This window comes from Bufo gargarizans, chromosome 10 (genome assembly GCF_014858855.1).
Source record: "Bufo gargarizans isolate SCDJY-AF-19 chromosome 10, ASM1485885v1, whole genome shotgun sequence".
In the NCBI taxonomy this organism is placed as follows: Eukaryota; Metazoa; Chordata; class Amphibia; order Anura; family Bufonidae; genus Bufo; species Bufo gargarizans.
The window spans coordinates 19,925,533-19,953,102 of NC_058089.1; the positions used below are offsets into that span (position 1 = coordinate 19,925,533).

Sequence of the window (27,570 nt, forward strand, 5' to 3'; positions counted from 1 at the left end):
GTTTTTCCACACGCTTCTTGCGACCCTGTTGACTATTTTGAATGAAACGCTTGATTGTTCGATGATCACGCTTCAGAAGCTTTGCAATTTTAAGAGTGCTGCATCCCTCTGCAAGATATCTCACTATTTTTGACTTTTCTGAGCCTGTCAAGTCCTTCTTTTGACCCATTTTGCCAAAGGAAAGGAAGTTGCCTAATAATTATGCACACCTGATATAGGGTGTTGATGTCATTAGACCACACCCCTTCTCATTACAGAGATGCACATCACCTAATATGCTTAATCGGTAGTAGGCTTTCGAGCCTATACAGCTTGGAGTAAGACAACATGCATAAAGAGGATGATGTGGTCAAAATACTCATTTGCGTAATAATTCTGCACGTAGTGTATTTGTCTGGCTGATTTTCTGCATATTTGCCGGGTTGCGACCGGATTATAGTTAATGGGGCCGGTGGGCAATGCCGGATTGAGAGAGCTCCGGCAGGCTGTTCCCGCATGTCTGAACGCTAGTGTGAAACAAGCCTAACCTAAGTGTTCAGTTTTCCTACAGCGCCTCCACAGGGGAAGTTAAGAATTACACAGTGCCCCATTCAAATGAATGGAATGGCTGTGTAATACAGGACAGGACGGGTCCTCCAGAACAAGAGACGCTCTTAATTGTAACGTCTCATAAGGACTATGTCTGAAATAAATAAAGCTTGACATCTAATATGTCGCTCAGTGGTTAACACCTCCTGGGGGGCGAATCGAATCGGGGTCCAATTTAAAGGGGTAATATCATCACAGACAAGGGGGGCATATCACTAGGAGCCCTAACAGTGGTGGAGGGTGCGCTACGCATGCCGCCCTCCATTCATTTTCTATGGGGCCGCCAAAAATAGCCGAGCGCTGGCTTGGCTATTTCTGTCGAGCCCATAGAAGTGAATCGCACTGGTCGCTGGTCATCCGCGATGCACTCCCATTCACTTCTATGGGGAGTGCGCTTGGCGGTGGCCGGACCCACCACTTTGTGGGGCTCCACCCCGATACAGGTGGGACCCGCACCTATCAGACGATGGGGGCATATCCTAGCGATATTCCCCCATTGTCTGTGATGAGACGACCCCTTTATTCATTTCTATGTGGACAGCACACCGTAGTTCTGTTCTGTGGGCCCCACAAAAAAGATAGAACTTGTCCTATTCTTGTCCGCAATTGTGGATTACGTCGGTGCGATACAAGCAATGGGTAATAAAGGAGCAGGTGATTTTATTGTAAGAGACTGGAAGGCTCCTTCCCCGGATTTCACACTCCGTTCCTTTGGATCTGTCTTTAGCTCCCTGCAGGCGGGCTGACACGGGGAGAAGCCGCCATTGCAGGCACTGAACGATGCTGTGTAATTCTCCACGCCATGCTTTGCACACAGTAGTGTGAAATCGCCGTAGGTTTCTGTCTCCATCAGGATGGATTTCACTGGGATTTTCAGAATGTAGAAGGTTTCTTGGTTAAATAATAGTTTCCTATTTCATAGATATGTGATGGGGGGGGGGGGGTAAATTACTGATCCTGGGGGGCAGGGATGAAATGACTGATAATAGGGAGCCATTGATTGCATTCCTCTACAGAGCGAATGGAGAAGTGATGTGGTACATCATGTCAGAGGTGTCAGGGCGCTAATGAGCCTTCTCTTGTGTCTTCCCCGGTCAGTCCAGCAGGAGGTGCTGCTCAGCTTTCTGAGGTTGGCTCATGGACTGTCTGAGCAGTCTAGGGACATTAGCAGCTTCACAGCACAGTAGATGTTATACCGCCGCCGGGAATAAGTGTGATTGGTGGAGGGGCCCCGGCGACCCTGGAAGATAAAGGCTTAAACACACTGGGCTGGTAATCTCCTTAAAGTCCTTCCAGCCGCTGCCTGGAGCCCCTCATCTACTGCAGCTGTTCTCCCTACAGCAGTGAGATATCAATCTATCTCCTATCTATCTATCTATCTCCTATCTATCTATCTATCTCCTATCTATCTATCTCCTATCTATCTATCTCCTATCTATCTATCTCCTATCTATCTATCTCCTATCTATCTATCTCCTATCTATCTATCTCCTATCTATCTATCTCCTATCTATCTATCTCCTATCTATCTATCTATCTCCTATCTATCTATCTCCTATCTATCTATCTCCTATCTATCTCATATCTATCTATCTCATATCTATCTCTCATATCTATCTCTCATATCTATCTCATCTCTATCTCATATCTATCTCTCTATCTCATATCTATCTCTCTATCTCATATCTATCTCTCTATCTCATATCTATCTCTCTATCTCATATCTATCTCATATCTATCTAGATAAAAAAAAAGGCTGGCTCGTTTTTCGTGTCTTGTATCTATCTCTCTCATATCTTTCTCTCTGTCTGTCTAAATCACTCTCTCTGTCTATCTCATATGGGCCTTTTTAGTTTTCTTATCTGTCTATTATCTAGACGTATCTGCCATCTATCTTATTGTCTATCTGTCCCCGCTCGGACACATTCCTGCTGCTTCCTATCCATTCCCACCTTCCATATCAGAAGGTTTTGTCTCTTGCATTATCTGTTTCTTTCTGCCATTCGCATTGTTTGATCCCCATGATCTGGAGAGGATGGTGGCATCTTACATGGCGGTTGCTCCGGTCCCTCTGTCTTGCTGGCTTTAGACTGCCGATGCTGCCCATCTCTGTACTGGGGTTTGGCTTTTGTATGACTGCTGGTGGGCTTCGTAGGGATGGTTTTGTCAGACGTTTGTCGTCTCAGAGCTGCTTATTTCATGTGGATGGTGATGGAGCGAAGTCAGCAGCAAGTGTATATGTGTATCCATCGTGCCTTTTTTTTTTTTTTTATGTCTAACATTTTGTGTTGAATCATTCGGTAGTATTTCTTTATACAAGTTGTTTTTTTTCTGAACTAAAGCCCCAAATCCCCTACATAGTTATCATATTAAATCATGAGCTCCTGGTTACCTGCAGCCACCACTAGGGGGGGCTTTGGTGCGTACATTGAGCACAATAAGAATACAGTATGCTGTGAGCTCCTGGGCTCCCTCTAGTGGCACTGAGAAGAGAGACTTCTTGGCACATTTGCCAAACGTGGCAGCTGGCTACTGTAATAGTTGGCCATAAGAGATAACAGTAGTGGCCAGCACTGCTCTGAAATAGACCGAAGCGGACATCATGAGTAGAACATTGGCGTAGACTGAAAATGATTGAGATTTAGCATGCCAATAGCAACATATAGCTCTGAGTATTCTTGGCTTTTGGCTTCAATATGATCTTGGGGCTGTTCAGGATTTTTTCGGTAATGATTGTCCTGTCTGGGGGGGGGAGGAGTTATATTAGGTTGCCCATTTTTTGCATACTGCAGCAGTCTAATATCTGAAGGGCAGAAAGAACAGACAAGTTACTTTTGTACCTGTCTGATCCTATTTATTTCCTCCGATCAGTGGCGCCTTAGGTTTCATTCATCTGCTTATCTCCACCTGCTCTATTGAAATGCATGGGAACTGATAGCTGTTAACTATCTGGTCTACATCATCAACTTTACCATCCCAGCAAACCAGCGTGCCAGTACTGTCCCCCATCGGGGGTAAATACGTCACCAGGACAGGCCTCTAGAACTTTTATGCAGTTTTCCATACTCTTGCAGTTAACCGGCAGCCATACTGTCCTGCAAAGGGCTGCGCTGACAGCATTTCTGCAGCTCCTTTATTACGTACAGATCCAGGGCGCCATCTCTACCAGTTACTAAGCTGCCCAGCTCGCTTTCTGCTTGGAAAAGTTATTCATTAGGTAACCTACTTAAAGGGCAGTTTTTTTTACCCATGACACTGGCTGACCGGTTACATGTGCACTTGGCAGCTGAAGGCGTCTGTGTTGGCCCCATGTTCATATGTGCCCGCATTACTGAGAAAAAGGAAGTTTTAGCTTATGTAAATGAGCCTCTAGGAGCAATGGGGGCGTTGCCGTTACACCTAGAGGCTCTGCTCTCTCTGCAACTGCCGGGCCCTCTGCACTGTGATTGACAGGACCAGATGTTACGATGTTCTTTGGTGGGACGGTCTGACCCTAGTTAGGACACCGCTTTCAAAAACTCCTGAACTGCACTTAAGACATTTTATAATTTGCTCCAGAAAAGCCAAATGCCATCCCTTGTAGAAAACGTAATGACAAGGGTATTTCATGCTGCGTTTTGCAATGCCCATTGGAGGTTTACACCGGGGGCATTTCCTGACCCATTCTTCTGACTGGCATCCATTGCCCATAGGCTACCATGTAAAAAATAAAATGTACGGTATAGACCGTGCATGGTACTTTTTATACGGAATAGTGCAGCAGACTATGCCATTCCATACGCTGATGTATACCAACCAAACGGACCCCCCTTTGGGCACCGTCAGCTGAATAGGGGCCAATTAGCACCTTTTGACTCGTACGCCAGGAGCTTTCCCAGCCCATACAGCAAAGGATGCACGGTGTGAATATAGCCTAAGACCCGGCAGAAGGACAACTTCAGGGACGTCTGTTGCGTGGGGACCAGGAGACTGAATGGTTAACAGTGCGGTTGCTGTTTTAGAGATGAAGCAGAGCCCAACCCTACGTCATCATCCTCCAGCAGCACCCCTCACTGCCCTCTGCATATCTTTCGTTATTTCCCAGCCCGTCTACGCTTCCTTCTTGTGCATTTTTTTTGTGCCCTCCACCCTTCCCTTCCCTGATATTTCCTATGCCCCCTTGGCAGGCGGTTTCCTCTCTTTCGCGCTCACCTGCTCCTCTCTCTGTCTCACCCCCCTCATCCTCTTCTTCATCCATGCTCCTCCTCGCACTTCTCTCTCAAGTGCTGTGACTTACCAATGAGGCGCCTCCGTCGTCCTAATAACCCACACTCCAAACTAGGACCGAAGACCGGCGCCCGCAGGCTGGGCGATGGGCAGCTGCCACTTCTCTTCTCCTATACACGGGCAGGCACCGCACACCGTGCACCGCAGGTGCATTGTGGGTAGCTTCCGTCGGACGCACACACAACTTTTCAGATATCACCTTTAGAGTTTGCGAACTAAGTCCCGTAGCTCCTCTGCCTGCCTGGATGCGCCTTCCCTAGACTCTGTAGATGCCCGTAGTGCCAGGCACGCCGCATATCGCCAGCTTTACCCTTTGCACAGTGGCGCTTCTGTCTCTACATTAACGATTTAACTGACGGAGTCACAGTTTTTTTTTTTTTTTGCAGAGGCAAGCTCACACTCTCCTCTCGACGCCTACACGGCGCACTCACCTTTCACTCTGACATTCTCACGCTGACAGGGTGCCGGTTTCCGTGTTCTCACGCTGACACACTGCAGGGCGCACACACACACACACACACAGTTACACGCGCTTCTCGCTCAGTCATGCTTCCTTCATACTAATCTTCCTCATCTCTTCTTACGCAGTGGATCGCTCCCAGTCTCTGACTGCGCTGAATCTTCCGCCCAGCAGATCAGGTCACGGACTTTTACTTATTAACCCTTTTTTTGGGGGGGTGGGGGAGGGGCGGGATAACTGATAGATGTTCTTATGTCATACGTTTGGGGGGGACAGGAGTGTTGGCGAAGCAATATTTTGTAACTATCCAGCAAGGATTTTGGGGCACGTATGGGGGTGGATGATTGGAGTGATGGGGTTAAATCTGTATGTCCTATTTGTATACACTTAGAAAAAAAATTGCTTTTTCTTATGAGAATCTACTTTGTGGCAAGTTCTAGAAACTTTAGGGGGGGGGGGGGGGCGATGAATTATCCTAAAGCTACCTGCACACGTTGCAGATTTCTTGTGCGGAAAACCCACCGTTGTAAGGGCTCATGCACACGAGCGTGTTTTCTTTCAGTATCCGTTCCGTTTTTTTTTTTTGCATATGCGGAACCATTCATTTTAATGGGTCTGCAAAAAAAACAAAACGGAGGTTACTCTGTGTGCATTCCATTTCCGTAGGTCTGTGTCTCCGTCCCGCAAAAAAAATAGAACATGTCCTATTATTGTCCGCCTTACGGACAAGGATAGGACTGTTCTATCCGTATTTTTTGCAGACAGCAAAATACATACGGTCGTGTGCATGAGCCCTAATACTGTACCCGCAAACTGTATTAGATTAGACAAATCTCATGCACGCTTTCCTGCTGTGCAGATTTTGAAATCTGCAGCCCGTCAATAGTTTGTGCGATTTTTGGTGCGGATTTCACCAAAATCAAGTAACACATGCAGATTTTGATGCGGCTTTTGTGCGGAATTTCTGCAAGTCTAGCTGCACCCTTGTGCTGGTAACCTAAAAGGGAATGTCGGTTTTTTTTAAAAAATAAATTTAGCTCATTTTTGAACATCACTTTTTCCTGACTCCGGTTTTTACACCACCCCCACTGGAGTGTGGCTGCGGCAATATTTGCTACTTTTAATAAATCTGGTGTGGACCCGATAGCCGCTCCCATTACCCCCCAGAAATGGCAAAAATTGTTTAAAAAAGTCACTGATTTTTGCATTAAAATGGTTGTGCGCCAAAATGTGATTTATTTATTTATAAATTTTTTTGTGATTTTTTTTTAAATTTTATTTTTTTTAATTTCTGCTAGAATTCCGTATGTGGGCGTGCTCGTGCCCGAGTATATATGTATGCATGCCTTATGATGACAGCTTTCAATACGGTGGTCCATTCGCACGTGTTGGATTGGTGCAGCCCCTTAAGACTTGGGCTACATGCGTCCGCACCCCGTATATGTGAATAGGGTTTCTGCATCCCCATCCGTTTGCGGCAGAAAAAAAAAAATGTGGTTGAACTTTTTGACACCACGGTGGAAATAAGCAACACGCTACGTATTTCCATGGATTGTGTGCTGAAAAGCTGTGGATTAGCTCCACAATGGGGCTAATCGTCCTGTGACAGAAATCCACATTTCTGCCATGGAAATCCTGTCGGCTTTTATGCCAGCGTGTGCACCCACCCTTATAGAAGACCCCTCTCCTCACCTGTCTCATACATAATAGTAAGGTTGGTCTGACGTGGACTTCCCCTCTATGTATGATGTATCGCGTGGATACAGACCCTGCTCATAATGTTACGTACTTTTGTGTGTTTGTTACTTTTATTGCTCAGCATTATCATTTGCATGAGATGATATCCCGTTATGAAGTCTATTGTTCCATGTTATCAGCCATTTCAGGCAGGGAAGAGGCCGCCCCCTCTGTCGGAGCTGTATTATCAGCCATATTGGGGTGCTTTTTCACATGCTCTACGATTTGGTGATTTATTGCTTGCGCCACGTGTGGCAATATTGCACTGAAATTGTAGTCAACTGGGACAGTGGTAGGACACCTAAGCCCACATGTCTGCTTTAATGCTCTTACACACAGGCGTAACTGTTTTTGTGGTCCACAAATTACGGATACGTAAAACACGGATATAGGCCGTGTGCATTCCACATTTTGCCCGGCCCATAATAGAACAGTCCTATCCTTGCGGACAAGAATAGGACATATTCTATCTTTTTTGCGGGGCTATGGAACGGACATACGGTTGCTATCCGCATCTTGAGGGTCTGCATCCGAGTCGCAAAAAAATGCGGATCGTATGAGGACAAAAAATACATTCATGTGCATGAGCCCTTAAAGGGCTTGACAAGTAGCATTTATCATGTAGACCAGGCATCCTCAAACTGCGGCCCTCCAGCTGTTGAAAAACTACAACTCCCAGCATGCCCAAACAGCCTACACAGGTATCAGCCTACAGCAGGGCATTGTGGGAGTTGTAGTTTTACAACAGCTGGAGGGCCGCAGTTTGAGTGCCTGATGTAGACCCTGTTAATAGAAGGCACTTACTAATGTATTGTGATTGTCCGTATTGCCTCCTTTGCAGGCTGGATTCATTTTTTTCATCGCATCCCACACTGCTCGTTTCCAGGGATTACGACTAGGTTTGAGCGAATCGAGATTTGGATCATAGATCCGAAGTCGATTTGTTCAAAAACTTTATTTTAAATGCTGTGTCCGTACAGCATTAGGCTACATGCACATGACTGTATTTGTTTTGCGGTCCGCAAATTGCAGATCCTTATAAAAAACAGATAACGTTCTGTATGGCATCCGTTTTTTTTTTATTTTTTTTTTGCGCATCAATTTTTTTTTGCGTATCTATTGTAATAATGCCTATCCTTGTCCGCAAACTAGAAAAAATTAGAACATGCACAATTTTTTTTTGCGGGGAAACGGAACGGACATACTGATGCGGACCCATTGAAATGAATGGGTCCGCATCCTATCCACAAAAAAACCGGAACGGACACAGAAACACACAACGTTTCAACGTTTGTGTGCATGTAGCCTTAAAATGTTTTGGCTCCGCGTAGGCAAAATTTGTATCGGCCAAAGTCGCCCGAGACTTGAAGGAGTTACTTTGGTATTCCTATCTGCGTCTTTAAAAACATTTTAAAATAATAATCCAAGGCCAGGTCCGGTACTGGCGGGTTCCACGGTACCAAAGCCGATTTCAGATTCCTATTTTAAAATGTTTTTAAAGACGCAGATAAGAATACCGAAGTAATTCACTGAAGTCTCGCGAGACTTCAATTGATACAAATTTTGCGTACGCGGAGCCAAAACATTTTAATGCTGTTCGGACATATCATTAAAAGCTACGTTTTTGAATGAATCGACTTCGGATCTATCAGACAAAGCTCGATTCGCTCAAGCCTAGTTACGACCACCCGGCAATTCGGCAGTGGTGGTGGTGTTTGCACAGCCCCGGCCTCTCTGGTGGTAAGCGCTCATTCACTCGACTGTATGGTCGCAATGCCCGTGTTGTGGACCACAAATAGCGGTCTGCAATGCAGAAGCACTGGCCGTGTGAACTATGTTTTGCATAGCTGACCCAAAAGGGCATCTGTCAGCAGTTTTGTACCTATGATACTGGCTGACCTGTTACATGTGCTCTTGGCAGCTGAAGGCGTCTGTGTTGGTCCCGTGTTCATATGTATACGCATTGCTGAGAAAAATGATATTTTAATATATGCAAATTAGCCTCTAGGAGCAACGGGGGCGTTACCATTACACCTAGAGGCTCTGCTCTCTCTGCAACTGCCGCACCCTCTGCACTTTGATTGACGGGACCAGGAAGTGTAAACGTCATCACACCTGCCTGTCCCGGTCAATCAAAGTGCAGAGGTTGCGGCAGTTGCAGAGAGAGCAGAGCCTCTAGGTGTAACGGTAACGCCCCCGTTGCTCCTAGAGGCTAATTTGCATATATTAAAATATCATTTTTCTCAGCAATGTGGGCACATATGAACACGGGACCAACACAGACGCCTTCAGCTGCCAAGTGCACATGTAACAGGTCAGCCAGTGTCATAGGGACAAAGCTGCTGACATGAGCGAGTTTTCCGCGCAGGTGCAATGCGTGACGTCAACGCATAGCACCCGCACTGAATCCTGACCCATTAATTTCAATGGGTCTGTGTACATGAGCGTTGTTTTTCTCGCATCACTTCTGCGTTGCGTGAAAATCGCAGCCTGTTCTATATTCTGCGTTTTTCACGCAGCCCTGGCCCCATAGAATTGAATGGGGCTGCGTGAAAAACGCATTGCATCCGGAAGCAAGTGCGGATGCGATGCGTTTTTCACTGAAGGTTGCTAAGAGATGTTGTTTGTAAACCTTTTTTATGACACACTTTAAAAACGCATCAAAACGCATTGCACCTGCACGGAAAAAACTGAACGCAGTTGCAGCCAAAACTGACTGAACTTGCTTCCAAAACCGCGCGATTATCCCTGAACTCACCCTGAACACATCCGGACCTAATCCGTCACGCTAATGTGAAAGAGGCCTGAGGCTGCCTGCAGACATTGTGGAGTACAATAGAAAAACCGCAGCATAAGGGCTCGTTCACACAAACGTGTGATGCCTGTTGCTGTATTGCGGACCGCATTTGCAGATCCGCAATACATTGGCACCGTTCCGTGGCCATTCCACATCATGGATACGGACCCATTCATTTCAAAGGGCCCGCAAATCCGGACATGCGGAATGGAACAAAACACTACGGAGAGCTTTCTGGGGTTCCGTTCCGTGCTTCCGCACCGCAAAAAGATAGAACTTGCTCTATCTTTTTGTGGAATAGAAGGATCGCGGACCCCATTCAAGTGAATGGATCTGCGATCCCCATGTGCCTGCCCCATGGACGGTGCCCGTGCATTGTGGACCACATTTTGCAGTGCACAGCATGGGCTTCAGTCGTGTGAACGAGCCCTAATACTATACCAGCAAAGTTTTTTTTTTCTCTCTCTAAAATCCCATCCACATGTTGCATGCTGGCGATTGTGGTGGATTTTCAGTTCCCCCCCCCCCCAAGGTTTTTAGGTTTTTTACATCTCCATTTGCTGTAACGCTCAATACAACCTACTGCTCCCTGTTATCAGCCATCTCAGGGCGAGGAGAAGCCGACTGTGATGTTCCTCAGTGGGATTACCGCAGGGAACATCCCCCATGCTCACTGCTCCGATACGTCCGCTTCTTATGTCGCTCTCCTACCAGCTAGGACCCTACAGTCTCGCCATTCACTCAGTTGCTTTGAATGAATTTGCATGAATCGGTCTCGAAGCACCAGTTCTGACCGATGACGTCACTGCTTTCCATTTATACAAATATTCCTTTCAGGGCCTTCTAAATGTCACATGTGTGCGTTACCCGAGTGTGGGGTCTGGGGCTCGGTATTAGTCACTTTATTCTACTTAACGGACACTTTCATCTGTTGTATACTTTCTATTTGAGTAGATTTTATGTATAGTAGGTTACAATGTATGTCCTATGTATAGTATGTTACCATTTACTGTATGTCCTATGTATAGTATGTTACCATTTATGTTCTACGTGTAGTATGTCACCATGTACTGTACGTCCAATGTGTAGTATGTTACCATTTATGTTCTACGTGTAGTATGTCACCATGTACTGTACGTCCAATGTGTAGTATGTTACCATGTATCTACTATTGGGATCATTTATCAAACTGATGTAAAACAGAACTGGCTTAGCTGTCCATAGCAACCAATCAGATTCCACCTTTCATTTTCCAAAGGCGCCCTCCAGAATGAAAGGTGGAATCTTATTGGTTGCTATGGGCAGCTAAGCCAGTTCTGCTTTACAGTATGTTACTTTAGTATGTTACCGTTTTTTATGTGTAGTTTGTTACTGTTTTTTATGTGTAGTATGTTACTGTTTTTTATGTGTAGTATGTTACTGTTTTTTATGTGTAGTATGTTACTGTTTTTTATGTGTAGTATGTTCCTATTGATGCCGGCTTCTCGTTCACGAATAGAGACACAGACGCGTTTGTATATAGGAAAACCCCTAGTTTAGGTAACACACAAGTAAAGTTTTGTGTTGCTCCCATTTGTACTTGTTCCTGGTTTATGTTAAGACACATTTATTTGTGGAATAGTGCAGAGGGGTGTAATGCTTTGGCTGAGACCCAGAGATGTCTCAGAATCTGGCATTTGAGGTCCTAAAGGTGTGCAGCACCGACTGCTGGGGTCTGCAAACGGCACAACTCTGACCATTGGAATCTGCAAAAAGCGCAACACTATTTGGGAGCTTAAAATGTTGCTGCTCTGACCACTGGGGTCTGCAAAAAGTGCATCTGATGATTGGGGGGGGGGGGTACAGACAGTGCAACGCTGACTATTGAGGGGGTGGTAAACTGCATAGCACTGACTACTGGGGCCTGCAAAAAATGCAACTCTGACCACTGAGGTCTGCAAAAAGCACACTGGGCCTCATTTATCAAAACTGTCTAACAGGCAAACTGTCTTAGTTGCCCATAGCAACCAATCTGGGCTCACCCATCTTTTTTTTTTCAGAACACTTTACAAAATAAAAGGTGAGCTCTGATTGGTTGCTGTGGGACAGTTTTGATGAATAAAGCCCACTGGATATTTGAGAGATGCAAACGGGGCAGATCTTACCACTTCGGTCTGCAAAAAGTATGGCTGACTATTGGGGGGCTGCAAACAGTGCAACACTGACTATTGGGGGGCTGCAAACAGTGCAACACTGACTATTGGGGGGCTGCAAACAGTGCAACACTGACTAGTGGGGGGCTGCAAACAGTGCAACACTGACTATTGGGGGGCTGCAAACAGTGCAACACTGACTATTGGGGGGCTGCAAACAGTGCAACACTGACTATTGGGGGGCTGCAAACAGTGCAACACTGACTATTGGGGGGCTGCAAACAGTGCAACACTGACTATTGGGGGGCTGCAAACAGTGCAACACTGACTATTGGGGGGCTGCAAACAGTGCAACACTGACTATTGGGGGGCTGCAAACAGTACAACGCTGACTATTGGGGGGGCTGCAAACAGTGCAACGCTGACTATTGCAGGGTTGTTTACAGCCTAAGGCCTCTTTCACACAACCGTATGGCTTTTGCTTTACGGTCCGTTTTTCACGGATCCGTCGTTCCGTTTTTTGTTTCTGTTCCGTTTTTCCGTATGGCATATATATACAGTATACAGTAATTGCATATAAAAAAATTGGGCTGGGCATAACATTTTTAATAGATGGTTCCACAAAAACGGAACGGATACGCATGCATTTCCGTATGTGTTCCGTTGTTTTTGCGGACCCATTGACTTGAATGGAGCCACGGAATGTGGTTTGCGGGCAATAGGACATGGTCTATCTTTAAACGGAACGGAAATACGGAAACGGAATGCGTACGGAGTACATTTAGTTTTTCTTGCGATGCGTAACCATTGAAATGAATGGTTCCATATACGGAATGCAAAAAACGGCCAGTAAACGGGAAAACGGTCGTGTGAAGGACTGTTGCTCTATTGTTTGTATATCTAACGGTGTGCAGCCATTTTGTTCTTTGGATTGACTGTTGAGGGACAGTCGGGGGAAATGATTGCTGCGACCAGTGCAAAAATGAGGCAACACTCGCCATTCTCACAGAGAAGCAGTTCGGCGTCCCACCCTGGGGGGTGAGTGCAAAATACTGATTCCCAGGACCTGACACGATTTGCATTGAACATTTGCATGTGCAGTATTTGCGCACACGCATCTAAAGCTTGTCATGCTTATTTCAGTTGCAACCCTATTAATCTTCATAGCCTTCTCCCTTGTAAACCAGTCCATGGCAGAGCAGCGCTCATCACATAATGCAGCTTTTTACGTTTGCTCTTCGGTCGTATATTGCTGTGGGCCTGTGAACGCTGTGAATTCCGGCTTTGTGGCGGTGCCGTGTCATCCCAGGCAATGCACCTCCGCTATTAATAGCCGTCTGCGTATCTCGCATCTCGTCCCTATAAATAGCCGGGTTTGGGTTTTCGCCGCTACCACGTTAACCCCTCTCCTGTTCCTCCCCAACAAATTTCCTCTCGGCGTCCGGTTTCCCGCTGTAATGTGATAAGTGACACCGTACCCTCGGCCCGATAGCTGACACTCTCTATATATTAGATGGTGAAGAGATATCCCAGCAGCAGAGACGCGGGGGGAGGGGGGGAGCAGCTTTTTGACGTAACGAGCTGCGAATAATGGAGGGTAATTAAAACCAAGCGCAGATGTGGAGCCGCTCGGTTTGGGTAGCGAGGGAGCGTGCAGCAGGAAATGCTCGTTGCAAGCCGCTTCCTGCTCATTCTCTGCAAGGAGAGGACCTTTAACCTGTGTCCTTTTCGGCCGTTCTGGGCTACAACCCAGAATGGCTTTAGGAAGGAGGCCCGGGAACGTCCCTAGGAACAGGACAGAATATTTTGCCCCTGTGCAACGTCAGGGCAGTGCCAGGGAGTGGGCGCTGCAGACTTTTTGGCAGTGGTGGGTTATGGAAGGTCACCGCTCCATCATGTTTCATGGCCACACAAACAAGCGCTTCTATACAGACTGTAAATGATGTATTGTGTAAGTCCGGGCTCCCCGCACATCCGTCTCCTGCCAGCCTGCCTTCACATCAGGGGAGCTGGACCTAATCTCCCCCCTCCTCTGCCAGCGTGTCGGATTTGGGCTCTAAACCTCTCCTTTCCAGCTGTTCTGCTTACAGTTTACATCCAGACCTGAGTGCATGGCACATTTTTGACAGAAACTCCAGAGAATGGGATAATTGGGCGTTTTACGAGAGAGGTGTGAAGATCCGCGTATCCTGCGGCCCCTTCACCTGCATTAGAGAAGGAGTCGTCGCCGCCCCTGACATATCACTTTTACTAAATATCTGTGTTCCCCACTCAAAAAGTATTCTGGATCATCTTTTCTTAGAAATCTTCGTTTGCCGTCCCTCTATTATTCCACCTGGAAGTGTTGAAAATTTGGTTTAACCGTTCCCCTGGTCAATAGGGTATTAGAAATTCCCAATGGACAAGTGGAATGGTAACACCCAGTTGTCAACTAGTTCATACATTTTCCTGGAGGAGTAACAGAGGAAAAGTACAATGCAGAGCCCTAATAAAAGAAGCTCCGGAATTATTTCTTTAGGAGGGGAACACAAGGAAGTCCATTTTAAAGGCTTATCCCACCTCTGATACCCACACCTATGTCCAGTACGGAGCCAGTTCCCTGGCACGCTCCCTTGTTTGTGTATCTCCCATAGAAATGAATGGATAGAGCTGCACATGTGCCTCACCAGGTGGGGCGTGACTAAGGACCCCTGTTCTGAAGACAGGTGTGGGCCCCAGAGGTGGGCCCCGGATCTATCAGGGGTAGGAATAACCCATTTAAAGGGCATGTGACACCTATAATTTTTTTTATAAAAACCCAGATGCTGACACACATTCTATTCTTTTTTTAATTTTTTTTAATCTAATTTATTTTTTATTTTCTGATTGCTTTTTTTTTTTTCTGTTTTCCATGCAAGATTATAGGGTCAGCCATCCTGCCTGCGCACTGTTGGCACCGTGCGGCAAAAAAGGGATCGTGCAACAATTTTATGCCAAAAAAGGTGTAAAATTGTTAGTAAATGACCCCCAGAGTGTTCTGGGGCCCCCACGGATTGCCCGCTTAGCATGCCACTTGATTGGGGTTAACACCTCGTATGTCACTGTTCCTCTTTTTCAAAGGGTTGGAAACACAATGAGGTCTTGAGATATTTTGGGCATATCCTGGGGTCATTCTGTAAATGTCTATCGCTTTAATACTCTCTTAAGTGGTGCTATAACAGTCGATTGAGCCGTGGTCCTGGGGACTATGCCCATATGGTTGGTCCACATCGGTGTATGGGATATGTGCAGGTCTGTTTATGGACAGAGCAGGTATACAATGTGCCACTGCAGTCCCGAAATATCAGTATTTGGGGACTATTACTTTAACTTCCACGCGACTTCTCCTTTAAGATAATGGCAGTTTCGGCGAGCAGGTCAGGCTCGTGCACACAACCGTATGTATTTTGCGGTCCAACAAAAAAATGGATGACATCCGTGTTACATCCGTATTTTTTGCGGATCCATTGTAACCATGCCTGTCCTTGTCCTCAAAACGGCCAAGAATAGAACATGTTCTATTTCTTTGCGGAACAGAATTGCAGACATACAGATACAGAGTCATTAACTTTTTTTTTTGCAGCCCCATTGGTTCCGCATATGGGCTGCAAAAACACGGACAGAAAATGCGTTCGTGTGCACGAGCCCTTACACCTGCAGGGTTTGCAGCGGTAGGTTAGATGAGGTGGGGATGTCGGTGTAAAATGTGCTTCAGAAATTCCGGTTGATCTCGCCGTGTGCAGCGCCGATCTGCTCTGCTACATCTCCTCTTCCTCTGCCCCTGCAGGCGCCAGCGGCGGGGGGGATGACGCTGATTTACCATATGAAAGCTCCTCATTAATATATACATAAATGCATTAAAAAAATGCATCCCCTCAGTCCACTTATCACCTACATCAAAGGCCCGGAGTGCAGCTGACTTGGAAGCATGACCATGGAGAAGGCTTAACCCCTTAACGACTGCAGGCTCATCGGTTTTCGTTTAGCCACTTACTAAAAGTTTTTCGGTGTTTTATAGTTGCATTTTATGTTTTCGGATTATGTGTAAGGATCGGCTTTATAACTGTATTTCACCCCAGGATGTGCTATGGTTAATCCTGGAATTGAACCGGGCGTAAAAGTATCGAGACTTCGATACCCGGTGCAACCTTAGGACAGGGTTTAAAACTGGACGTACGTTGTAGATAGCGGTCGGCTGGACATTTGGCCCATACAGATTCATTGTTTGTGATCAGTGCTGCCCGCCAGCAGTGATCTTCAGTGGCACGTGAAAGCAGCAGTCACCCAGCGAGCGTGCGTCTCCCGCCGTCGGATGGTCAGCGGCAGCTTTACACAGGACTATTATCCAGAATCCAATTTGTAAATGGCTCGGTCCTCAGCCCTTGTCAGAGGTCCCTCACCGTCGGGGAGTTTTAGGCAATATTCATTTCAAACTATTACCTGGATCTGAATACTTTTGTAATTGGATGTAATTAGAAATTAAGTGTGGCCACTGATTTATTCAATAGAATGTCGCTTTATAGCGTCACCTGCTGTTTTCCTTTATTTATTTTTTTCCTGTCTATTTTGCGAGGTGGACGCAAGTGCTCGTTTCCATCCTTCCACTGCCACCAGCCATATTTACTGTTAGAAGCCGTGACAGTTACAGGGAGAGAGCTGCAGCAGAAAGGGCACGCCCTCTGAGCTGTGATAGGGAGAGAGCTGCCGCAGAAAGGGCACGCCCTCTGGGCTGTGATAGGGAGAGAGCTGCCGCAGAAAGGACACACCCTCTGGGCTGTGATAGGGAGAGAGCTGCGGCAGAAAGGACTCAAACCTGAGTTGTGTTAGACGAGAGCTGCAGGAGATAGGCCACACCCCCCTGAGCTGTGATAGGTAGAGAACTGCAGCATAAAAGGCACAAACCTGAGCTACGTTAAACTCAGGTAAAAAAATGCTGTAGGTTGTCTCCAGATGAAGGACTGCTTTACAGTACAATGAATTCATGAACCAGACAGCTCAGGATGAACAACACTGTAGGTCCTCCCCAGTTAGGGCAGTGCATTGAATTGTGGTGGACGACGCTCTGTCCTTGACTTTAATACATGGGGACCTTGTGGCATCTTGTAGACTTTTTGGTACTAGATTTGGCGCTGCAGTCCTCCCTTGCTGGATAGTTTACAGATTATTGAATCATTTAGTCCTGATTTCACGGGCGGTGATGTAAAATTATGCAGAGTCTAAATATAGAGCGTCTGTAATTTCCATATTTAATTTAGAATTGATGAATTTGATGTGCTCGGGGTTTTACATCGCGCCTCTGTATATTAAATCAGAGAAGTGACAACTTGGCATTTGCTGTATTTTAACATGGCGGTTTCTACGTCAACAGCCGCCTCCTCCGCTGACCGCCCCGTGCCGTGCCCCCTCCGCAACGAGAACGCTATGGATACGTTCTTTAAAAGGCACTTCAGGAAGAAGCCCGCGCCTCCCCCTTCTGAAATGTCCTGCCCCCTGCCTTTACGGAGGTGTAACGTGGTCGTCACCACTGGCAAAGCCCGCCGTCGATCCAGTGCCGGCCTGGCGTCCACCACCCTGTCCATGCAGAGACGCTGTTCTGTGACTCAGGTGCCAGCTCTCCCGATTGGTTTGGCCACTCCAGCAAGTGGCGGGAGGAAGGACGGACGCAGGAGGTCAAGTACAACCACCCCAGGCCTGAGTCCACGATTTGCCGTTCAGAAGAGACGGGCGGGGAAGTTGCACTGTATCGATCGTCAGCTCTTGGGGCCTTCCATGTTTCTCGCAAGCCTTATCCAGATGAAAAAAGAACCAGAGACCAAAAAGGAAAACTCTGAAGAGGAAGAATTGGAAGAGACGTCTGAGGAAGGAAGCGACCAGGAAAACGGCTCCCAGAGTTCTTCTGCCATGTCCAGTAGCATGGAGATATGTGACCCTCAACCCATGACTCCTGACTCCACCACTGACCAACGCAAACTGTACGCAGGGGACTAGTAAAGGTGGGGTGGGGGGGGGCCTCAATGTGTAATGCACCCATCATGTCCTTAAGCGTGAATCCCGTATTAACCCTTTGAGCCTGTAGCACTGTATTGCTTGATTAGAAAAACTGTCGGCAGACTACAGGCCACCGTAAGCAACAGCCTGTAGTCTGCTGATGGGTCAAATGGGGCAACCAGTCCTGATTTCTGAAGATGTTATTTGTAGGCCCGTTTATTTTTATTTTTAATGAATGGGTGTTTTGTTTACTGAATTTCAAACCGCATTTTCCGCTACAAATGGCGCGGTTTTTGGCCGATATCCATTTAATTCAGTGGGAGATTCAACGCAGTTTCCACTCCAAGATAGCGCATGCTTTATACCGTGTTAAAAAAATAAAAATAAAAGCCAGTGCGGATTCCCATTGGCTGTTTGGAATTGTTTTTGGACGCCGATTCCGACGCAGAAAACGCAGCAAATTTAGCCCTAGTGCACGCCATGTTGGTTCCTGCGCTGCTCTTATTGATTCTTGAAGTGTTCTGCCTTTACAACAGGGGTTCAGAAACCTCCCGGACTCCAGCAGTTATGAAACTACAACTCTAAACATGCCCACTTGCTCCCCCCAAAGAAGTAAATTTAGCAGGCTGAGAGTTGTAGTTTCAAAGCAGCAGGAGTGCCAGAAGTTGCTGACCCATGCCTTAGACCAGGGATCGGCAACCTTCGGCACCCCAGCGGCGGGGAAACTACGGCTCCCAGCATGCGCACTTGCTTAGCAGTTTTCAGAACTCCTATAGAAGTGAATAAAACATGCTGGGAGTTGTAGTTTCCCCCCCCACATCCTGGAGTGCCGACGGTTGCTGACCCCTGCCTTAGACATTTGTAATCCTAGTTCTCCATAAGGCAGCACACCCTTTAAAGGAAGCATGATGCCTGCGGTTACCCCCAGGTGTCCCGCCCGTGGCACGCCCTTTATTTGTGTGAACAGAGTGTTCATGCGGGTGTTGGACAGTACACCTTCTCTGCTTACCCTTCAGCTCTGTTTGGCACAGTCCTATCTTTAGAACGTGATATTTGAGTACGTATTTTCCCCCACGCCGCATCCAGGGGCTTTGTTTATTTTGGCTTTAGAAAGTGTTCTGCGCTGGCAGTATCTGCGGGCACCTGTGTAATCTCCAGTACAGGAGAAGGAATGCTATAGCCTGACTCAAGCTCTCTGGAGAAGATATCGATATTGCAAAAACCGTCCTGTCGTTGACCGCAAGGTGAAAAGGCACTCGGGGCCCCATGTATCAAAAATGTCCGACAGGAGATGATTTGCCTTGTTGTCCTTTGCAACCAATCACGGGACGGCTTGCATTTTCCCAGAGCGGTTGAGAAAATAAAAGTTGAACTGGGATTGGCTGCTATAGGCAGGGTCACTTGTGCTTCTTATCTGTTTCATGGCCCGATGCTCATCCGGCTGACGGACCGTGTCCAGATGGCAAACTAGTGGCAAGCAAGAAAACAGGTCTTCTGGTTGATGGCACCAAGTCATTGGGCTTGGGAGGTTGGGGGGGGGGGGGGGGGTGTATCCACAAATCAAAGCGGTAGCATATCGTTATGCCGTCGGACCTCTGCGACCACCACTGGTCTGGAAAACAAAGGAGCCGAAGCACAGGTTTAGCACTGTAATGGTGGATGATAGGAGCGCTGCTCTGCAGGTAAAAACCATAAAGGGGCTGCAGAGCTAAATCAGTGCTGCAGCCACTTCATTCTCTGCATCAGTGGCAGTGGGGGTCTTAGAGGTTGAGCGTCCGCAGATCACCAAAGTGATAGCTTATCCTTATGATGTGCCATCGATTTATGAGACACAACTGTGTAAAGGGTAATTCCAGACTTTACAAATGCCCTGCCGATCCACATTCTCTCTCCGGTGTGTGTTGACATTGGCTTAGAGGAGCTGTCACCTCTCTTGACTTGTCTGTTTTAGTAGCTACTTGCATCTCCCTAGTAATAACAATTCCTTTATTATTCCTGCTAGAAGTTATGAATAGATTGCCAATGAGACTCCAGGTGGGTGTTCCCAGTTGTAGGTGTGTCCCTGCACAGTCTGACACTATCCAGTCAGTGCTGGCAGAGTTAGGCTGTGCAGGGACACACTCCCAACTGGTAATCCCCATCTGGACCTGCATTGCAAACTGCTAGCAGGAATAATAAAGGAATGGTGCATCATAGAATCATAAGAATAGATGTTCCAGAATTGTTATGACATGGGGAATGCCAGCAGTTACTAAAAGAGACATGTCTGGGGAGATGACAGGACCCTTTAAGCTCTTATGTGCATCGGTCAGTGGACCGGCACCACTGGAGCAGCAGGGAATAAAACTGAATTTGTAGATATTGTAGTATTTGGCCACTAGGTGACATCTTATCATCAGGTTCTCCAAGGTTTGGACCTTACAACTGTTACACAGCCGGCCGGCACCCCCAAAGAACTGCCTATTCTTGTCCGCAATTTTTTCGGGAGCCGTGGACCGGAAGATCGGGGCCGCGCTCCGGAAATGCGGGGTGTGTGCTGTCTGCATCTCTTCCGGTCCCGTAGAGAATGAATAAGTCCGGATTCGTTCCGCAATGTTGCGGAACGGATCCGGACCCATTCTATGGACGTGTGAATGGACCCTAAATGGGTTTTCCATGTGTATGACACTTCTGCCGGATGCCCGATTCTCTGTGTGGACTGTGTAGACTTTGAGTTGGTTGTACTATAGTTTGTACACAGTCTCAGATGCATCTTTATGTCTTGCAGAAAAGCCATTGCCAAATCTGGAGCCCAACATCTCACACCTTCATCATCATCCAATGTGCTGCACATTGACTCGGAAACGCACATACGCAGTACTGTGGACTGGAGCGTGAGTATTCTGCATTTCATTGCCCCCCCTCCCAATAACCTGGTTTAATGGAAGACTTCTCCTGCAGGTGATGCATCATATTTGTTCCCAAATTTCTCCAAGCTTCTGGTTAAAAGGCATGTTGGTCCCATGTTCATATGTGTCCGCATTGCTGAGAAAAATGATGTTTTAATATATGCAAATGAGCCTCTAGGAGCAACGGGGGCGTTACCATTACTCCTAGAGGCTCAGCTCTCTGCAACTGCCGCGCCCTCTGCACTTTGATTGACTTTAGGAGAAGTCAGGGCCAAGCGTGATGACATACATATATTGCCTGGCCCTGTCAATCAAAGTGCAGAGGGCACAAGACTTCTGCTCAATTCTAACATAAATTATAATTTTTTTGCACTTCATAATAAGGAAATGTATTTAAAGGGGTTTTGCCGTTACAGACAATGGGGGCATATAGCCAGGAAAATTTCCATCACACACAGTAAGGAATAGTGCATCACTTTCAAAGCTGCCAGAGAACCCCCATGATCCTGAGAATGGAGGAGCCGTAGCACTAGGATAGCGAAGGGTACACAGTGCTACAGCCATGCTGCGGTCCCTCCAAATTTAGGATCGTGGGATCCCGGCAGTGCGTCCTCTATCCATCGATCTAAAAGTGGTGTTTCCTAGCGGTTTGCGATGAAAATAATACTTTAAAGGAGTTTTCTGGAAGTAGAATATTGATGACTTATCCTCAGGATCGGTCATTAATATCTGATCGGTGGCGGGGGTCCGACTCCCAGCACTCTGCCGATCAGCTGTTTGAAGAGGCTGTAGCCTCCTTGCACCTTACCAAGCACCGTGGCGTTCATTGTATTGCAGCCCAGGCGCATTCACTTGAGGCCTCATGCACACGACCATAACCATTTTGTGGTCCTTAAATCACGAATCTGCAAAACGTGGATCGCGGCCGTGTTGCGTGTCGGCAATTTTTTTTTAATTTTTTTTTTATTCCTGCACAAATGTCCTATCAGTGTCTGCAAAACAGACAAATATAGGACATGTTCTATCTCCATTGTAGGGCCACAGAACGGACATACGGTGGAATCCATGGAACTGGCATCCGATCCGCAAAAAGTGCGGATCGGATGCGGTCCAAGCGTATGTTTTTTTTGCATGCGACATGAATGGGAATGTTCTACAAATAAGCTGTGTGACCAATAAACTTGACGTCACTAGCCTAGTAATAGGCCGCAGTGCTCAGCGGAGTGCCATGACCGCTTTTAATCGGTGAGGGGATTTGGACCCCAACTGACTGTAGGATAAATAATCTATGTTTTACACCCGGAAAACTCCTTTTAAAAGACGGGCATGTAGATATTTTTTTAATTTTAGTCCATTTTTTATTTTTGTTGTCTGAGCTTTTCAGATTTTTATCTTTTCCCTCTGGAACCGGTCACAAAAACCATCCTTCATCCGTAGAAAGGACTGGTTATTTTGTGTTGTTTTGTGTGGCTGGTTTGTAATCTTTTTTGGCTGTTTTTAGAAAATCGTGGACCTTGTATTTTCCCCACCACTTCTGTGCTCTGTTACGTTATTCCTTCCTCTCTGGAGACTGCTGCTGAATGGCTTCTCATAACCCTGAGTGTTTGGTTGGTGGTGGGTCTGTCTTTGGCAGGATTTACCTTCCTTGTCCGGCCGGTAGTTCAGATTATGTAAAGCCGTCTGCCGGGCGGTAAACTTTATCTGCAGACTTCTTCAGGTTGTGGTTTCCTGTGGCGTTTGCGAATACACCCTTTTTCCTGTTAGTATTTTCCCAATAGTTTTATTATAATTTTATTTTAAATTATTTTATTTCAACCTTTTTATGTCATGTAGTTGTTACCGTGCTGTTATTTTAATGGTTTCCTTTTCTGGTTCGTATTAGTTTACTTCCTCTCAGCTTAGTTTCTGTGGCCGAGGGGAAGAACCTTCAAGATCTCTTATAGCTCTGCCTTCTGATAAGGTGGCAAACAAACAGATATTATCTGCTCTGATATCCTATTTCTTAAAAGGGTTCTGCATCTTTTTCTTACTGATAATCTATGTCTGATTGGCGGGGATCTGACATTCGGGACCCCCGCTGATTAGCTGGCAGTAGCACCACAGCCTTCTCGCTGTGTTCTGTAGGCCCAGTGACATCACGACTATATAAGCTCCATTGAAATGAACAGGGCTCAGCTACTGCCAGCCCCACTGCCTTTTCAAACAGCTGATCGGTGGGGGTCCTGCGTGTCGGACCCCTGACTATCAGATGCTGATGATCTATCAGGAGGATAGATCATCGGTAGGAAAAAGATGCAGAACCCCTTTAATTATGAAAGTGCATGTTCACCTTTTTACACCGTATTAGATTTCATATAAAAATATACATAAAAAACTTTGTAATGTTGTTAATACATTATGATAACCTCTCTTGTGCTGATTCTGAGTTACATCTGTGTGGTGTAGTATAGAGGATCTGTCGGCTCTCCTGTGTGGTGTAGTATAGAGGATCTGTCAGCTCTCCTGTGTGGTGTAGTATAGAGGATCTGTCAGCTCTCCTGTGTGGTGTAGTATAGAGGATCTGTCGGCTCTCCTGTGAGGTGTAGTATAGAGGATCTGTCAGCTCTCCTGTGCGGTGTAGTATAGAGGATATGTCAGCTCTGCTGTGTGGTGTAGTATAGAGGATCTGTCAGCTCTCCTGTGTGGTGTAGTATAGAGGATATGTCAGCTCTGCTGTGTGGTGTTGTATAGAGGATCTGTCGGCTCTCCTGTGCAGTGTAATATAGAGGATCTGTCGGCTCTCCTGTGCGGTGTAGTACAGAGGATCTGTCAGCTCTCCTGTGTGGTGTATTATAGAGGATCTGTCAGCTCTCCTGTGCGGTGTAGTACAGAGGATCTGTCGGCTCTCCTGTGTGGTGTAGTATAGAGGATCTGTCAGCTCTCCTGTGCGGTGTATTATAGAGGATCTGTCAGCTCTCCTGTGCGGTGTAGTACAGAGGATCTGTCGGCTCTCCTGTGTGGTATAGTATAGAGGATCTGTCAGCTCTCCTGTGTGGTGTAGTACAGAGGATCTGTCGGCTCTCCTGTGTGGTGTAGTATAGAGGATCTGTCGGCTCTCCTGTGTGGTGTAGTAACGAGGATCTGTCGGCTCTCCTGTGTGGTGTAGTATAGAGGATCTGTCGGCTCTCCTGTGTGGTGTAGTATAGAGGATCTGTCGGCTCTCCTGTGTGGTGTAGTATAGAGGATCTGTCGGCTCTCCTGTGCGGTGTAGTACAGAGGATCTGTCGGCTCTCCTGTGTGGTGTAGTATAGAGGATCTGTCAGCTCTCCTGTGCGGTGTATTATAGAGGATCTGTCAGCTCTCCTGTGCGGTGTAGTACAGAGGATCTGTCGGCTCTCCTGTGTGGTATAGTATAGAGGATCTGTCAGCTCTCCTGTGTGGTGTAGTACAGAGGATCTGTCGGCTCTCCTGTGTGGTGTAGTATAGAGGATCTGTCGGCTCTCCTGTGTGGTGTAGTATAGAGGATCTGTCGGCTCTCCTGTGTGGTGTAGTATAGAGGATCTGTCAGCTCTCCTGTGTGGTGTAGTATAGAGGATCTGTCGGCTCTCTTGTGTGGTGTAGTATAGAGGATCTGTCGGCTCTCCTGTGTGGTGTAGTATAGAGGATCTGTCAGCTCTCCTGTGTGGTGTAGTATAGAGGATCTGTCGGCTCTCTTGTGTGGTGTAGTATAGAGGATCTGTCCGCTCTCCTGTGTGGTGTAGTATAGAGGATCTGTCAGCTCTCCTGTGTGGTGTAGTATAGAGGATCTGTCGGCTCTCTTGTGTGGTGTAGTATAGAGGATCTGTCGGCTCTCTTGTGTGGTGTAGTATAGAGGATCTGTCCGCTCTCCTGTGTGGTGTAGTATAGAGGATCTGTCAGCTCTCCTGTGTGGTGTAGTATAGAGGATCTGTCAGCTCTCCTGTGTGGTGTAGTATAGAGGATCTGTCAGCTCTCCCGTGTGGTGTAGTATAGAGGATCTGTCGGCTCTCCTGTGTGGTGTAGTATAGAGGATCTGTCAGCTCTCCTGTGTGGTGTAGTATAGAGGATCTGTCAGCTCTCCTGTGTGGTGTAGTATAGAGGATCTGTCGCTCTCCTGTGTGGTGTAGTATAGAGGATCTGTCGGCTCTCCTGTGTGGTGTAGTATAGAGGATCTGTCTGCTCTCCTGTGTGGTGTAGTATAGAGGATCTGTCAGCTCTCCTGTGTGGTGTAGTATAGAGGATCTGTCAGCTCTCCTGTGTGGTGTAGTATAGAGGATCTGTCAGCTCTCCTGTGTGGTGTAGTATAGAGGATCTGTCGGCTCTCTTGTGTGGTGTAGTATAGAGGATCTGTCCGCTCTCCTGTGTGGTGTAGTATAGAGGATCTGTCAGCTCTGCTGTGCGGTGTAGTATAGAGGATCTGTCAGCTCTCCTGTGTGGTGTAGTATAGAGGATCTGTCAGCTCTCCTGTGTGGTGTAGTATAGAGGATCTGTCGGCTCTCTTGTGTGGTGTAGTATAGAGGATCTGTCCGCTCTCCTGTGTGGTGTAGTATAGAGGATCTGTCAGCTCTCCTGTGTGGTGTAGTATAGAGGATCTGTCGGCTCTCTTGTGTGGTGTAGTATAGAGGATCTGTCCGCTCTCCTGTGTGGTGTAGTATAGAGGATCTGTCAGCTCTCCTGTGTGGTGTAGTATAGAGGATCTGTCGGCTCTGCTGTGTGGTGTAGTATAGAGGATCTGTCAGCTCTCCCGTGTGGTGTAGTATAGAGGATCTGTCGGCTCTCCTGTGTGGTGTAGTATAGAGGATCTGTCAGCTCTCCTGTGTGGTGTAGTATAGAGGATCTGTCCGCTCTCCTGTGTGGTGTAGTATAGATGATCTGTCGGCTCTCCCGTGTGGTGTAGTATAGAGGATCTGTCGGCTCTCTTGTGTGGTGTAGTATAGAGGATCTGTCGGCTCTCCTGTGCGGTGTAGTATAGAGGATCTGTCGGCTCTCCTGTGTGGTGTAGTATAGAGGATCTGTCAGCTCTTCTGTGTGGTGTAGTATAGAGGATCTGTCGGCTCTGCTGTGTGGTGTAGTATAGAGGATCTGTCGGCTCTCCTGTGTGGTGTAGTATAGAGGATCTGTCAGCTCTCCTGTGTGGTGTAGTATTAAGGATCTGTCAGCTCTCCTGTGTGGTGTAGTATAGAGGATCTGTCAGCTCTCCTGTGTGGTGTAGTATTAAGGATCTGTCAGCTCTCCTGTGTGGTGTAGTATTAAGGATCTGTACATAGTCGGACACTGGTCAGATTCAGACCCCATTACTGCAGGGTAACAGTGGTAACCAGTGAGCAGGTCCTGGTAGTAATCTGTAATCTTATTATCTTTTCTCTCTGTTTGCAGGAGTCCGCTCTGTACGGTGATCACCTCTGGTTTGAGACCAATGTGTCTGGAGATTTCTGTTATGTGGGGGAGCAGTACTGCACAGCTAAGATACAGGTATGTCCACATAGAACATGGCTATGACCGCCATCCTTGCAGGTTTACTGGTAACCATTGGGCTTGTATGCTGGTTGATACTCGGTCGTGGAATACAAGCTTGTTATATACTGCAGGACATAAGATCTTTTCTATAAATGTTGGACTTTTTTTCAACAAAAGTTTAAAAGCGTAACTACACTTTTCTCATCCGTCTCATTGGGGGACACGGGCATTGACCATGGGTATATCTGTTGACGCTGGAGGCGGACTCTAACCCCACGAAGTGTAAGCTCCTCCCTCTTCAGCTATATCCCTTCCTGCAGGGATCAAGCTAATCAGTTTTAGCTTAGTGTCTGTAGGAGGCAGACCTTCCTGCGTTGCATGTCTGCTAGTTACTAATTTTGTCTCTCCTTTATTTTTATTTTTTTCCCTTCTAGCAGGAAGCTTCAGGCAGTCTTTTGAACAGCCTGCACTCCCAACCAGGAGACGGGAGACCAGGGGGTCACCCAAACCCCCTGCTCATTCCCGCTCTACGGAAGAAAAGGAGGACCAGAGGTTCCCGTAAAAACCTCTGTCTCCCGCCAGCAATCGCATCGCCACTGCCACCGCAGCATAAGTCCCCTCTGTTTCCGATGTAGCATCCCTCACCAAGGGGCCGCACACCGAAGGTGGTGATCCGGCTGGAGCCAGGGGGGCAGAAGACTTCGGACAGGTCAGTAGAAGCAGTGCTGCCCTCCACCCTCCCTCCAGTAACCCCTTCAGTATCACCTCTTGCCCCCTTCCGGGACCCCCTCCAGTACCCCAGCCAGTCTCCCCCTCCTCCCCACGTGTGGACTTGGGCAGCAATCTCTTTTAAAGGGTCAATTTAACTGGGACGCTGCTGCAGCAAGGGGGTGGCTGCCTTCTTTGTACACGCCGCGCGTCTGCTGCGGCTTCCCAGGCGGACGGCGTCCTCTGGAGCGCACCGGGAGAGGAGGGAGCGGCCGGGTCGGCGCATCGGTTCTGGGGCAGCCGGGGCCATTGTTAATGGAGGCTCCGGCTTCTGCGCGGCCTATTCATGCAGGGTTCCCCCCATGGCTTATTGTCCTTGGCCAGTATCTGAGACGGCTGGGGATGCCAGCGTGGTTCCGACGAGCGTGGGGACATGGCCTGAGAGGATGGACGGGCGCTGGAGCCGGTAGCATTTGGGGTGGGGGGGGGGGGCGCGGTTGTTCGTCCTGCACCCACGTCAGCGACAGAGCAGTC

The 27,570-nt window shown here is 47.3% G+C and overlaps 1 protein-coding gene across 7 annotated transcripts in view; it reads left to right on the top strand.

Moving 5' to 3' along the window:
* DGKZ (diacylglycerol kinase zeta) overlaps positions 1 to 27,570 on the top strand; it is a 181,889-nt gene that overhangs the window by 76,544 nt on the left and 77,775 nt on the right. For 4 of the 7 annotated variants that reach the window (XM_044269558.1, XM_044269560.1, XM_044269561.1 and 1 more), the window contains exons 2-3: positions 20,754 to 20,859; positions 26,248 to 26,343. In XM_044269558.1, coding sequence (XP_044125493.1) covers positions 20,754 to 20,859; positions 26,248 to 26,343 — 202 coding nt within the window. Of the gene's footprint in view, positions 1 to 4,089; positions 5,009 to 5,442; positions 5,494 to 17,366; positions 17,971 to 20,753; positions 20,860 to 26,247; positions 26,344 to 27,570 lie in introns of those variants that run through there. The other 3 variants (XM_044269555.1, XM_044269556.1, XM_044269557.1) reach the window with 3 other exon arrangements.